Source organism: Gorilla gorilla, chromosome 16 (genome assembly GCF_029281585.2).
Source record: "Gorilla gorilla gorilla isolate KB3781 chromosome 16, NHGRI_mGorGor1-v2.1_pri, whole genome shotgun sequence".
In the NCBI taxonomy this organism is placed as follows: Eukaryota; Metazoa; Chordata; class Mammalia; order Primates; family Hominidae; genus Gorilla; species Gorilla gorilla.
In genome coordinates this window covers 66,700,965-66,716,719 of record NC_073240.2, presented here as the reverse complement: position 1 = coordinate 66,716,719, position 15,755 = coordinate 66,700,965, and the positions used below count along the sequence as shown (strand labels likewise).

General features: G+C 49.6%; 1 protein-coding gene across 6 annotated transcripts in view; it reads left to right on the top strand.

Annotated features, from left to right (window-relative positions):
• Positions 1-15,755, top strand: part of MEGF11 (multiple EGF like domains 11) — a 389,675-nt gene that overhangs the window by 341,191 nt on the left and 32,729 nt on the right. For all 6 annotated transcript variants that reach the window (XM_063698633.1, XM_055362651.2, XM_055362646.2 and 3 more), the window contains 3 exons: positions 12,713-12,833; positions 13,763-13,926; positions 15,119-15,221. In XM_063698633.1, coding sequence (XP_063554703.1) covers positions 12,713-12,833; positions 13,763-13,926; positions 15,119-15,221 — 388 coding nt within the window. The remainder of the gene's footprint in view (positions 1-12,712; positions 12,834-13,762; positions 13,927-15,118; positions 15,222-15,755) is intronic.

Sequence of the window (15,755 nt, the reverse complement as noted above, 5' to 3'; positions counted from 1 at the left end):
GATGCTAAGCTTGCCCCACAGCTGTCACACCACCGATACATATCACACACGCATACCAAACTCACATACTACATGGATCACGTAGGGGGTGACCCTCTAAGTTACCATGCAAACCAGGACACTGGGACAGCAGGCCCAAATCCTATCCCTAACCTGCTCTCCATACATGCAGAGCACATGTACATCTAGTACCTCTGACACACATAGGGCCCACATGTGTTAATCACATGAAATACATCAGGAATATATATCACCGCTAGCACACATACACGAGCTCACCAAAAACAGCCTGCAGAACATGCACGTGGAGAAGTTGCCAGCCTGTGCCCCTCCCTGCCTCCATGGTCCACATACATACTCCTCTAAATGCCCAGAAAGACCTCCCCCAACACCCAACATAGGTTTTCCCAAAAGTTTAGAGGCAATTTTTTTGGCACTTAAAAATGACAAGGTTTGGGTGGAACGTGGTGGCTTATGCCTGTAATCCCAGCACTTTGGGAGGCCAAGGCAGGTGGATCGCCTGAGATCAAGAGTTTGAGACAAGCCTGGCCAACATGGTGAAACCCTGTCTCTACTTTTAGTAAATTAGCCAGGCCTGGTGGCATGTGCCTCCCAGCTACTCGGGAGGCTGAGGCAGGAGAATCGCTTGAACCCGGGATGCGGTGGTTGCAGTGAGCCGAGATCGTGCCACTTTACTCCAGCCTGGGCAAAAGAGCAAAACTCCGTGTAAAAAAAAAAAAAAAAAAAAAAGCCAAGTTGTTTTTTGTTTTTGTTTTGTTTTGTTTTTAGCACTATGGATATCATGAAACCTAACATAGATTGATTAGGGTCATATGCTGTCAATGATTGCCCAGAAACCCCTGAAGACTGAGGCCCAGGATTTGCAGGGAAGCTTCATTCTGTTCTCAGAGGGAGCAGGTCCCAGCAGAACTGTAAGAGATGCTCTGAATCCCTGTGGCCATAACCATCCTCACCCCCAGCCCCTCAGGAACCACAGAGCTCTGGACAGGGCTCAGCCCCAGGGAAGCAGGGAGAGATGAGGCCAGGCACGGGGAATCAAAGCTGCAGCAGGAAGCTCCTTCCTTCTAAATAAGGGCAGAGACCTGCCTGGATGTGGGATGTTGATAGCATCTGAGGTCAGCAGCAGCACCACCACCACCACCACCATAGTCATCATCATCATCATCATCATCAAACCAGCTTTCTCTCATTCAATGGATATACATTATTAAATACTAACTCACTCCCACTGCCTGTTATTCCGCCATCTTAGCTTTATACCCTGAAGTCTTGAAACCTTTTGTACTTCAGGAGCTTCCTAACAACATAAGATACAAATGCCCCCTAAGAGTTCCCAGCATAAGCCCCCATAAGCCATTTCTGCCTTCATTGTCAACACACATTTAACAACAAATGGGTAGGACAGGAGATTATGAAATTACACATCACAGGCACCTGGTAGCAAGCCTGGCACGTTGCATGGGCTCAGGACATTTAAGTCCCCATCATTTCCAACCTGTGTGCAGTCAAGGCAGCCTGGTCTAGGGGAGAGAACTTGGGCTTTGGAATCAGTTGCCCCTTCCCTTTCCCATGCTGTGACCTGCGGCAAATCGATCTCTCCAGCCTTGGTTTGCAAACCCTCTCTAGGATAGTTCTCTCTCTAGGAAGGGAATTCTCTCCCTGCAGGGCTGTTATAGAACAAAAGGAGATAAGAGGGGAAAAAAAGTGCCTGGCACAAGCCTGTCACCAAGGGGGGGGGCATGAAAAATATGGAGTTTCCTTTCTCCTGTCATCAGCACTAGGGATGTGTGGGTCTGCCCTAAGCCACAGGGCCAGCCCTGTCTGGAGGGGTGAAGGGGTGTGGTCAGTGGTGAGGACCAGGGTCCTGCTCCCCACTCCCTCCTGGGGCTGGCCATCATGCATATACTGTGCAAACATCTCCAGAGATTTTAGATTTTGGGTCTCCTAGTAAAGTACAAATACCTCTCATGAGTTTGCTCAATAAGTCCATATTAGCCAGTAATGCCTTCTCTAAACTCGGTACAGAATCTCAGGAAAGAGAATGGTTAGAAAAGGAGAAGGGGCTACAGGTAGCACAAGAGCATCAATACAGAGGAGAAAAGAAACTGCTCCACAAGAACTGCAGCTGAGTCCCTAGGAGCACCCTGGATGACTCAGCCAGTAAGTGGCATGGCCTCAACTTGATCTAAAACACCTTTTCTTGGCCACATGGACCGCCTCTTGGGTCTGAATTTTTTTTTTGAGATGGAGTCTCACTTTGTCACCCAAGCTGGAATGCAGTTGAGCAATTTTGGTTCACTGCAATCTCCGCCTCCTGGGTTTAAGCTATTCTCGTGCCTCAGCCTCCCAAGTTTAGGCTATTCTTGTGCCTCAGCCTCCCAAGTAGCTGGGATTACAGGTGCCTGCCACGACGCCCCCAACTAATTTTTGTATTTTTAGTAGAAACAGGTTTTCACCATGTTAGCCAGTCTGGTTTCAAACTCCTGACCTCAAGTAGTCCACCTGCCTCAGCCTCCCAAAGTGCTGGGATTACAGGCATGAGTCACTGCACCCAGCCAGATCTCTCTGAAATGTTTTGTTGTCTGTTTGGGAACTGTTGGAAGGTGTCTGTGCTCCTCCAAAGCGGCCCCTTGAGATGTCAGAGCCATATCACATATTTGTGCAAATTAGAATAAGTTACCCCTTTCTCCAGACATTCTACTGACATCTGCCAGAAAACTGATATAATATATACACAAATCTATAATGACTGTCATTTGAATAAAACCTCTAGATTTGTGCAGTGCACACCCTACACAACTGCACAGAGTAACCTCAGATCACTGGCAGCCTATTCATTTTTGATAGACATAAGTGAGAGTGAATATTACAGGGGCTTCCAGTCCTAACCTTTCTCCTCCTTCCACCTGCATGGGAGCCAGACAGAATGACTCAGCCCCACAGGCTGTGGACATTTCTCCCTCAGCATAGAAAGGCAGGGTCAGGGATAGATATGACAAGTGGCCTCCAAGTCTCTCTCTTTCTCATCCCTGCGGCTCTCTGTTCCTCATACCTTAGGCAGACTTTCTTTTCCTCAACATGCACCTGCTGTCAGTTGCTGCTTTATCAGTGACGCACTAATTAGGTCCAGCGAGGTTTGCTCTGCGTTGGAGAGGCTGCTGTGGCTGGCATTTGGACAAGCTATTCTGTTTGCCTTGTGGGCCACATGTCACTCTTTCTCCCTAGGAAATTACAAATGAGGCTCCCCACTTGGGAATCCCACTGTCCTAGCGCTTAGAGTTGGGAGTGGGGTGTGACTGACAAGGGTGGGCAGGAGAGTGCAGCAGCCCAGGGCTGGCATTCTGCTTGACAAGGAGCAGGCACTTGCTTGGCAAGGGGCTTTGTAAACAGTAAAGCATGCAACTCTTGTGTGCTGCTGGCATGGATGCGGCATTGGACACCAAAAGCAGTCCCCATTAGTAGCTCCGGAACTCCAGGAATGGCTGGGGTGATGAACAGAAGCAACCAGAGCCACTACAGGCCGCCTGCAGAACCCATGGAAGTAGGGCGGGACTAGCCTGTGCCCCTTTCATGCCACAGCCTCATTTTATGCCCCACCCCGTCTAGCCACTAGACATTACTGACAAGCTCTATTCCACTTCCTGTGTATCCCCTGACCTCGCACAGTGTCTGACACATACTGGCACTTAAGAAACATTTCCTGAATGTCTGAATAATTCAACCCATGTGTACTGAACACAAATGACTCAATTCTTATCCTCATGGAACTTGCAATCAAGTAAATGAGAGCTGAATTTTTTAAATGATTATCTCATTACAACTGTGGTAAGTGACACAAAGGAGCAGTAGTAACAGGGAAACCTGCCCTGGAAGTGGGAGGGCTGGGGGAGAGTTAAAGAGTAAGGGCTGGGCGCGGTGGCTCACGCCTGTAATCCCAGCACTTTGAGAGGCTGAGGCAGGTGGATCACGAGGTCAAGAGTTCGAGACAGCCTGACCAACATGGTGAAACCCCGTCTCTACTAAAAATACAAAAATTAGCCAGGTGTGGTGGCATGCGCCTGTAATGCCAGCTACTCAGGAGGCTGAGGCAGGAGAATCACTTGAACCCGGGAGGTGGAGGTTACGGTGAGCTGAGATTGCAACATTGCACTCCAGCCTGGGCGACAGAGCGAGACTCTGTCTCAAAAAAAAAAAAAAAAAAAAAAAAAAAATTGGGAGATGAAAGGGACCTTAGGTCTCATCTAGTCTAGTGTAATGGTTAGCAAGACCCAGGGCCTATCACAGTGCCTTGCTTGTCATAGATGCTCAAGAAACACAGATTGAATGAATGAATGAGGAAGTCACCTTGGGCTAGTGCTTTTGCCTCACTTGAACCTATGTACTCTGTCCCCAGGTCCAGGACCCATTCTTGCCTTGAGTCATCCTACCCCACCTACTCCTCCAACAAAAGGATAGCTGAGCCAGGCCAACTTCCTTGGTTGCTGGTCCCAGAGTGATCTCTGCTGAGCTCCCACAGGCTGGCAGGCTCATGCCACCTTGGCCTGTATCTAGAGAACTAAGTTCCACTCCATTTACACTGCCTCCTACCCACAGGGCATATTTAAGGGGACTAGAAGACAAACTCACACAATTGCCTCCCTCTTTTGTGTGAGGGAGGGTCAACCACTTTCCATCCTCCTCCAATTAGTCCAAAAAATACTCATTAACCTCCTGTCCATTGCAAGGAAAACAGATGATCAACATGAGAAGCTCAGCTGTTGATTAATTTTCCCAAACAGGGCCAAACTACAAAGCAGCATTTTGCAGGGGAGAAAATTCAATAAACAATATTTGAAACAAATTTAATAGAACATATAACTCATTACCCACCGGGGTCTGGGCCTGTGCCATCACGTTATGCATGGAGGCAGGTGGAAGGTAGAGGAGCGATTTGCATCTTTAGTGGGACCAGCGTCGAGGGTTTGTTAGTAGTGCTTTCAAATCAAGTTCAAGATGTTAATAGCCAATACTGCATCTATAATTAACAGGCCTTTGGATGGGAGGAAGGGTTCACATTCATTCTGCATTCACAGAAAAAAAGATGCTGAACAGGACTGGCAGGCATCCCCAGCAGAAGCATGGGGACCTGCCCTGTAGGTGGTGTGGACTGGGGAGATGGGGATAGATGAAGATAGAAAGACACCCAAGCATCAACTTCCAGGTGCTAAGAAAGGGTCAGAGCATCTAGGCCTTGGTGGGTGGTACTCCCTCAAGATCAGGGCCATGTCCTCTGGATGTCTTGCTCTGTGCTTAGGTGGCAAGTGCACTTTCCATATCAACAGGGATGGCACAGGCCAACCCAGAATTCCCACATTTGGGCTGTTAGCATCCTGTGACCCAAATGGGGGCGAGGAGATCTGAGTTCCAAATGAATGTTCACCTTGCATTGGCTGTGTGATCTTGGGCAAATCACTTTTCCTTTTTTGGCCTCAGTTTACTCACCTATAAAACAAGGCAGCTGGACCAGGTGATTCCCAGTGTCCCTTTCAGCTCTAGCATTATGGGCTATCTACCCACCATTAGGACAGGTGTGTGACCAGGCCGAAGCCATGCATTAGCAGAGCAGGTGGACCACAGCTGGTGGGATTCTTAGAGGCCCAAGAGGGCTCCCCATCTTTGGCCCTCCTTCCTACCATTCCTCACACCTTTGGGTTAAGACCCCCAGTCCAGGCAAGAAGATGCTCAGAGTCAGAGCTAAAGGGCCCTTAGAGATGACATAGCCAGTGGTTCCCAGCTGGACACTTGTAAAGGCTGCAGCAGGTTGCCAAGAGCAGTTTGGTACATTTCACAAAACCTACAGGAAATCCTGTATTACCTGTGATGAAGTTAACTGAAACACCAAGGTTTTTCTTTTGCTTTTAATTAGAATTAAATTAACTCTATGTGATATCCCTGGTTAGTGTGTGCTGATCAGAAGCTCTGATTGGTCATAGGTGACATCATAGGAATATCTAGATCATGATTGGTGGACAAGAGGCTGCCACTAGGGTCACATGGCATGTGGTCACTGGCCAAATTGTATTTGTCCAACATATGACTGGCCTTGAACACCAGCCCAGAGTGACTGCAGTGTCTTTCAAAGGCAGAGAATACTAACAAGGGTCCTTAGTGGTGAGAAGTTGGGGAGACTGGTTTCAATAGCCTCAGATGATTGATAAAGAAACCAAGGCCTGTACATTATCTTGCATTAACATGAATCTATCGGAAGAGAAGATAGACTACTTCTAGCAGGAATTCCGGATGGTGATTTTAGGGGAACAACCTCAATAAAGGACCTTAGGGGACAGGCCTGGCTGGGGGAGTAGGCAGAGTTGCTAGGCTAAGCAAAGCACATGACATGCCAAATGCAAACTCCCCAGCTCACAACCCTGGCTCTCATCCTGGCCTTTTCTCCAGTGTGTGACAAGATCAACTGACATGAACTGAGGGCTACTTTGGGTCAGGCTCTAGGCAGGAGGAGGCAGGTGTAGACAGCACAACCCTTGCAGCCAGTTCCCTGGGAGCAGTGGCCTGCAAGTCCCAGCTCTGCCTTGCGGGCCCACTTTGGCTCATAGTGGATTTGATCATCTCTAATGTCTGTTCAGCTCAGAAGGTCTTGTCTCCCAGAGTGGATGCTCTAGAGGCCAACTGGGTAATTTTTGCCTGTGCTTCTCACTCTCTGGTAGGCAGAGTTGGGCAGGGGGCGATGGGGTGAGGCATGGAAGCATAGACCAGGATCTCCTGGCTTTCCTTTCTCACAAGAGCCCCATGGAGGCTCAGAGTCAAGTGTGTTAGCATGGGGCCCATCCTTAGACTAGACAATATTCTGTTGCCTGTGTGTGATGAGAACCACAGAACCCAGCCTACCAGGGCCCCTCACACATTATTTAACAAAATTCCCATACTCTGTGCCAGGTACTGGGGAACCCAGACAGGTAAGGCCCCTCTTCTCATGAAGCTTCTAGTCTCTCTGGGAGAGGCACAAAGTAAGTGGACAAAGAAACATACCTGGATGTGGGCATGAGTATACCTGTGTGGGTACTGCCTGGGACTTGCCCAAGGCCAGAGACTGGGTCCCAGTCTCTTCTGTGCCCTTGGAGCCTGCAACATGGCTAGCTCAGAGTTGGCCCTTACTCAGCAAACATTTGCTGAATTGCCTGGCATACAAGAGAAAGCATATGGAAAGTGCCAAGTCCTTCTGCTCCTGTCCACAGTAGAAGCCAGCATGTACACACAAACATCTCATTTCAATTAAACATTTATCGAGGATCCATTATGTACCAGCAGGGGCCCAAGCTCTGAGAATCTAGACATGAATGCAATCAGATCCATCCCCATGGAGCTCACAGGCCTGAGGTGGAGGAAGGCACTGAGCCAACCACAACCATCCAGTGCTAGGATGAAGGTTGCTATGTATGCACCCAATTCCCACCAGGGCAGGGCTGGTGGGCTGGAGAGGAGTGTCAGGGAAGACACCCAGGAGAAAATGTACACAGACATACCCAAGGCAAACACCCACAGAAACACACAGATGTATACACTGACTGCCTGAGCACGTGTGGACATCAATGCCGACCCATGTAGACTTGGGTCCCACACAGACCATCATGATTAAGGCTTGTTTGTTAGTGGTCCCCCAAATCAAAAAGGTATCACTACACCTTGGGCCAGGGGATATGCCGGGGTGGGCAGAGCTGATAGTCTAATCTGAGATAGGCTCGTGATTGGCTTGCTATGAACATCAATCACCGGAGACTGGCCAGTCAATTATACACCAGGCCTCACCCTCAGATCAGAGGCTAGAAGTTAGGGAATTTGACAAAAAACTTTAACAGTTAGTGTAATACTTGTGCTTGTTGAGGTGTTAGAACCCGGTATGCATTGGTACTGAGGCCAGGGGGCCGGGACAGTGAGGTGGAAGAGCAGAGTGCTCGAAGTTAGCTGTGCCAAGGTTACACTCCTTCAGGGCAGAGCTGTGCACTTTAGAAACTGTCTGATTCCCCATTTGGACTTTTTGCTATTAGGAGCTGACTGGAAAAAAAACACAAAGAGTTTCTTCTCTTCTCCCACTCAACAACAATCAACACAGAAGACTTCTGTGATCAGATGTGTGGGGATTTCTCCCCAGCAGCAAGCAATCAATCAATTCTGCAGCAGACATCAGCTGGGTGCCCTCCAATTCAATTCTGACACTATCTATCTGGAGATAGCATCAGATCCCACAGGTGGAGGGCTCAGGCCCCAAGACTGCTCACCCTCCTGCCTTCAGATGCCAGTCAAAAGCTCCAGGCTGTTTTGCCTGTGTTTCTTTTTTTTTTTTTTTTTCTTGAGACGGAGTCTCGCTCTGTCGCCCAGGCTGGAGTGCAGTGGTGTGACCTTGGCTCACTGCAATCTCCACCTCCCGGGTTCAAGCGATTCCCCTGCCTCAGCCTCCCAAGTAGCTGGGACTACAGGTGTGCACCACCACGCCCAGCTAATTTTTTTGTATTTTAGTAGAGACAGGGTTTCACCATGTTGGCCAGGATAGTCTCAATCTCCTGACATCGTGATCCGCCTGCCTCAACCTCCCAAAGCGCTGGGATTACAGGCCTGAGCCATCACGCCCGGCCTTGCCTGTGCTTCTAACTGACGGGCTATAAATCGGGGTTCCTGCAACTCCCTCCTTGGGTTCAATTAACTTGCTAGAGAGGTTCACAGAATTCAGGGAAACACATTTACCAGTTTATTATAAAGGATATTACAAAGGATATGGATGAAAAGATGCAGAGTGCAAGACATGTGGGAAGGGGTATGGAGCTTCCATGCCCTCTCCAGGTGCACAATCTTTCGGGAACCTCCATATGTTCAGCTATCTCCAGAAGCTTTCCAAACCCTGTCCTTCAGGGTTTTTATGGAGACTTCGTTACATGGGAATCATTGATTACATTGCTGGCCTTTGGTGATCAACTTAAACTTCAGCCCCTCTTCCCCCTTCAGCGGGTGGGGCTGTTAAGTCCCAACTTTCTAATCCTGCCTTGGTCTTTCTGGTGACCAGCCCCCATCCTGAAGCAGCCATCAGTCATTAGCATACAAAACGACCTCACTTTTGGCCAGGCGCAGTGGCTCACACCTGTAATCCCAGCACTTTGGGAGGCCGAGGTGGGTGGATCACCTGAGGTCGGGAGTTCGAGACCAGCCTGACCAACATGGAGAAACCCCATCTCTACTAAAAATACAAAAATTATCTGGGTGTGGTGGCACATGCCTGTAATCCCAGCTACCAGGAGGCTGAGGCAGGAGAATCGCTTGAACCCGGGAGGTGGAGGTTGCAGTGAGCCAAGATCGTGCCACTGCACTCCAGCCTGGGCAACAAGAGCGAAACTCCGACTCAAAAACAAACAAACAAAAAAAACCCTCACTTTGGAGATTCTAAGGATTCCAGGAGTTGCTTGGCAGGAAACTGGATGAAGACCTTATATTTCACAATATCAGAGGAACTGACAAATGCAGTGTTTGGAACAGTGGCCCTCAGGGAGTGGTCATTCTGTCCTCCAAGACCATACCTGTAGTGTGTGGTGATAAAAGTTCCAGCCTGTGTCAGCTGTGAGGGGGGAACAGGGAGCCAGCCCAGAGAAGGTGATAAAAAGGTAAACAAGGTATTCTTTCCCTAAGAGATGCTATATCTTTGCACTAATAGCTTGTATAGTGCTTTCTACCCATCAGGCACTATTCTAACTGCTACACAAACAATAACTAATTTAATCCTCTTAATCCTATGAGAAGAGGACATTTTAATTCCCATTTAACAGATGTGGGAACTGAGGCTCAGGGGATGTAGTAAATTGCCTATGGTCACACGGTGAATAAGCTGTGGAAGCAGGATGGTACCAGAGTCCACCCTCTGATCCCTCACCCCTGCTGCCTTTCAGGATGGAAGATCTGGTTCTTTCTCCTTAACCTTGGCACTAACACACCAGGGGTCCTGGATAAGCCACTGCCCCTCTCTGAGTCTCCCTTTTCTTCTCTGGGAAGCAGAAAGCCATCTCAGCCCAGTGGCCTCCCAGGACTGTCGCAAAGACCAGGCATAGGCTTCTCTGGGAGGAAACTGACACAGCATTGTGGGGAGCAGATGTGTCGAGCTTGGCTTCTTGCATCCTGTCCCATGGATCACGGCCAGGGCAGGAGGCCTCTCTGAGCCCCATCAACAGACCTGCAACAGGGCTCACAGGCAACCTGAGGCCTTGCAGGGAGATCGGGGTTTGGGATACTAATGAGGACGCTGGGAGAGAAACCCCTTCTGATAGCAGATTCATGAAGAGAAAGGCATATGCTGTGCCTGCAGTCTGCACCCAGGCCAAGGCCCTCAGAGGTCAGATTCTTATGTGCTATTTATCATCTTGGAGAAATTGGAGTTTTCTGGGTAATGGGAAATCTGACAGACTCCAGCTGGTCAGGCCTGCTGGGGACTGGTGGGGGAAAGAGCAGGAACCGTGGGGCCTTCAGGGAAGGACTCCACACTCCCTGCCCCCAAGGGCGAGACAGAAGCAGAAAAGGGCTGGAGAGGAGCCTCTCCGTGGCAAAGACCCACACCCTCGGTTCTCTCTGTAGCCCACATAGGAGTGAAGCCAGATGCCTGGACCCTTAGAGTTGAGAAGGGAGCTCCTTTATGCCAAGCCTGTCATTTCAGAGATGCGGGAACTGAGACTCAGAGACGGGCAGTACATATCTGGTGTCACACAGCTAGTGGGGCCCAGACAAGCTCTGGTCTCCCAGCCCAGACAAATTTATTATCAGGATTCCCACGGAAAGCTTAGGTGTAAGGCCTGAGACACTGGCTGGAGACACTCCCTAGGGGCTGGAGGTGGGAATTCAACATCCAGTGACCACTTGCTCCAGCATAGACAGCCCCACAGTAGGTTCCTAAGTGGGGAAGCATGTCCTGGGGGACTCAGGGAAGAAAGCCCGAACTCCCTCCCCTGGCATTCTAGACTCCCAGCCCCACTTTTACCTATCTCCTTCACTCCTCCCTTCAGCCACCCCTAGCACATTCCCAGCTCATACTCCTCTGCACTCTTGTCCACAACCCTCTTCCCACCTGGATCCCCTTTACCCCACTCTTCTCTGATTAAATGCTCCCACTCCTCAAGGCCTCTGAAGCCTCCATTCCTGGTCTCCCTACCCTGTAACTTGCCCCTCGTCCAAATTGTTTTGTGGAGCTAACAGCGTACCCACTTACCGGTAGAGTGGACGCCCAGATTCACCCCTCAGGACGGAAGCACTCATTCTTCCCCAGCTGCCAGAAAGTTAGTGGCTCGCAGGTGAGGCCCTCTATAGACATCGCCCTCCAAGTTAGACAACTCACCTGAGGAGTCATGGCCCCTTCCCCCATCCCAGTGGATGGCCAGTGATTGATGGAGGCATAAAGGATCTCCCTCCCTTTACCCCCATGTGGGACAACTCCAGGGGTCATCTCAGCTTCAGAGCTTCCTGCCAGATCAGCAGAAGTTACTGTAACTGTGCCTTGGTTCAACTTTTCCTCAGCCTCGACCGCCTCCCTTATCCCTTATTGGGATTATTCTCAAGAGCTCACTAATCCCTATCTCAGAATGTTTTCCAGGGTAGCCAGTTTAGGATCCTCGGTAATGTAATGGTTAAGCAGCCAGCCTGGGTTCCAGCAAGGAGCAACTGGGTTTAGTTCTGTGACCTTGGCAGAGTTAAGTAACTTCTCCATGCAGTTATCTGTTAGGTGAGAATAATGCTGAGGCAGTAGCTTCTATCTCCTATGAGTGCTGTGACAATTAAATGAGATAGTGTGTATGGCACATGATATTGAGAAAGGACTCAATATGCATTAGCTATCATTTATATTTAACTTCTCTGAGGCTCAGGCAAATGCGGATAGGATATTACTACTCGTGTCATGGGGTTATGGGTGAGAAATAAGATTGGGAGACAACGGGTTAGACTTGGTGCTTCTTCGACCTAATACAGACTTTGGAGTCAAGGTCCCTGGTATTGTGGTCTGGAGGCCTGACCCCTCCAATAACTGAGAAGGATTATATTAGTTTTCCATTGCTGCTGTAAAAAAATCACAATTTAGTGGCTTCAAACAGCACAAATTTATTATCTGACAGTCCTGAAGGTCAGAAGTCTGGCATGGGTTTCACGAGGCTGAAGCCAAGGTGCCAGCAGGCCATGTTCCTTCCTGGAAGCTTTAGGAGAGGGTCTATTTCCTGCTCGCTCACAGTGTGGACAGAATTCAGTTCCTCTGATTGCAGGACTGAGGCTCTCATTTTCTTGGTAGCTGTAAAAGAGCTGTTGATCCCAGATTCTAGAGGCCACTGCATTCCTCAGCTCGTGGCCCCTTCCTCCATCTTCAAAGTCAGCACAAGCGGGTGGAGGGCTCCTCATGGTGTATCTCTCTGACCTACCTTCTTTGGTCATCTTTTACTCTTAAGGACTCATGATTATATTGAGCCCACCTGGATAACCCCTGAAACCCTGACATTCTCTCCATCTCCACGTCCTTAATCACACCTGCAAAGTCCCTTTTTGCCATGTAAGGTAACATATTCACAGATCCCAGGGATTAGGACATGGACATGTTGGGGGCAGCAGGGGTCATTACCCTGCCTACCACAGCCACCCAACATGGAGCAACCTTTGATCCAAAATTCATCCCCTCCCTTTCCAGGGAGAGGTCTGTGCCGTTTCCTGTGCAGCAGGGACCTATGGCCCCAACTGCTCGTCCATCTGTAGCTGTAACAATGGTGGCACCTGCTCCCCAGTAGATGGCTCCTGTACCTGCAAGGAAGGTAATGTGCCCTCTCCCAAGCCCATCCCCGACATATGAGCACATTCCCCAGGTGGTGCTGCCAGCTGAGGGGTCTCAGGTGGGGCTGCCCCAATCCCACCCACATGCAAGGTCAGGGAGCCTATATTGGTTGGGTTCCAGGCAAGAAAACCCATGCCAGGAATTTCAATAGCAGGAATGTAATGAGGGGATTCATTGCAATGTTGTTTGAAGAGCTAAACAGCACACAGGGAAAGTGTGCAACCGAGACACATTAACACCTGTGGGAGAAGCTGCTATCACTCTTAGGGTTGGAGGGACAAAAGAAAGATTTCCCAGAGCCTGGGAGTGAGGGCCACCTGGTAAGAGCTGGGACGTGGAGAGAGGGGCTGTGCCACCACCTGAGTCCCCAGGCAGAGAAAGAGGGAGAGGACACACCTGTCTCTCCTGCTCCCGCTCTCCAGTCTGTGGGCAGGTCTCCTACAGGCAGCCTGGCTGGGAGCCAGCTGAGGGGGAGCCTGGGATGTGCAGCCTGCAGGGGTCAGCCCCCACCATGAACAGGGAAGGGGAGAAATGGTGTGGTAGGCAAAGAGGCCAGTGACCAGCCTAAGAATGGAGAATCAGCCGTCCCTCAGAGGGTCCTGAGATAAGCTGCCAGACTCCACCCTGGGCAGAGACAGCACTCACCACCTGAGCTGGTGCCTGTTCCAGGTAGGATCATCTGCCTGCAGCACAAACAATGAGCACCCGGAGGCAGGAGACCTGGGTTCTAGCCCCAGCTCTCCTAACAGCTCTGTTGTATTTCTGAACTCTGTGTGGAATGTGTGTTCTAACCCAGCCCTCAGGAAACCAGTGGTTTGGGTGGAATGTTGTGTGCAGAGCTGGGGGGAGTGGGCAACAAGACACACTGGGCCTGGATGGAGAAGTGACAGTCCCTTTCCCTCCCCTCAGGGTGGCAGGGCCTGGACTGCACCCTGCCATGTCCCAGTGGGATGTGGGGCCTGAACTGCAACGAGAGCTGCACCTGTGCCAATGGGGCAGCCTGCAGCCCCATAGACGGCTCCTGCTCCTGCACTCCTGGCTGGCTGGGAGACACCTGTGAGCTGCCTTGCCCGGTGAGTGCCAGGGTGGGGAGGGACAGGTTGGGCTCAGCATCCCCTCACGCCCTTTCCCTGGTGTTAGTTCGTCCACAAGAGTGCACAGAGAACAGCACTAAGCTAGGTGATGGGACACTTGGATTTAGGTCACAGTCCTAGTCCTAACCTCTCTGTGGCTATTTTACTACTTTGGCCCTCATCCCTCTCGTCTATAAAATGGCAAATACTTGGCAGATGTGGTGACATGGCATCACTTTTCCCGTGCTGCTCTTGGTAAACATTATTGACTCTGGCACTTGAGCTCAAATGCAGCTTCAGATTCCTTCACAACCCAGTGCTACAAGACAGCCCTTACTAATCCATGAGAGTTGCCATTCGTTGGTAGATAATGTCTAAGCTTCCTTCTGGTTCCAACAGTCTGTACTTTTATGATCAGAGTGTGTGGTGACTAAAGCAAGCACTGTTCAATAATGACCACCCAGACTTAATCACTGGATCTTATAGGTCTGAGATACAAATAAGTTAAACCCACTGATATGATATTGCTGGATGAGCAATGCAGTCCTTAATGAGCAATTTGGAGTCCTGCAATCCTGGGTTCAAATCTTGGCTTTGTCACATCCTTTGTTACCTTGAGCATGTTACTTCACCTCTCTAACCTTGTTTCTCATCTTTAAAGTGGGAATATAATGGAATCATATCATGGAATTGCTGTGAGGATTAAGAAAAATTAAGTATATGAGGCTCTTGATACCTAATGAGCACATAAGAATTGGTGACTACCTTCTTCCCCGGCAACAAAGAATAAATCATAGTCATTCCTCACAGGTGATCAATGTGTTACAATTTGCAAAGTGCACTTTCATTTACAATTTTAGTTAATGATCATTACAGGCCTTTGAGCTTGACCACTGAGAAGTAGAGGAGGAGTATCACCTCCCTCTCAACCTCATACTCCTGTTAATGCAGCCAAATAATTCTTCAGAGTGTCTTCATGGCTGTGTTATCCCCACTTACAAAACGTGTCCCCATTGTGCCCCAGCCCCAGACTCCCTGCATCTCTGTGGGGTTCTGGCTCAGTTTTGTCATCAAGATCCAGTAGATCTCACTGGACCCTCCAAAAGTAAAAATTAAAGAAAAGATCCATAGAAGTACACAAACCTCTGGAAGTTTGGGTCTGATCATTTTTCTCTCCCTGTCTTCTCCACAGGATGGCACATTTGGGCTGAACTGCAGTGAACACTGTGACTGCAGCCATGCTGATGGATGTGACCCCGTCACAGGCCACTGCTGCTGCCTGGCTGGATGGACAGGTAACCTTCCCTTGCTGTGCCACCACCCAGGTACTGTGAAACTGGGTTCTTGGTATTCTACTTCTCTTGACCGTTTTCTTCTTCAATACCTCTCTTCTTGATCCCTGAGTATGCATCTTTCCCTTTATCTGCTCTGGGTTCCAGTTCTCCATTCCATTTAATTCAAGTAAGTATTTACTGAACATCTATTAGGTATAAGCTCTGTCCAAGGCGCTGGAGTCACTCCAGTAGGTCGAAAGCTGACATATGGTGGGTGTAAGTGCTCAATCTAGAGAATATGATGGAGAAGGGGACAAGGGCCTTTCTCCTTAGTCCAGTCTCAGAATCCTGTTCCTTATATCTATCCTGTCAGCCTGCCTCCTAAATACAAGGTGAATCCATCTACTTCTCTCCATCCCACTGCCACCACACGGTCTGCTGGGTACCATCCCGCATCTGGCACTGCCTTGGCCTCCGCTCTTGCCCAGCTGCATTCATTCTGCACCTGGTGGCCAGAGTCAACTTTTCAAACCCAGATCTGCCATTTCAGTCCCT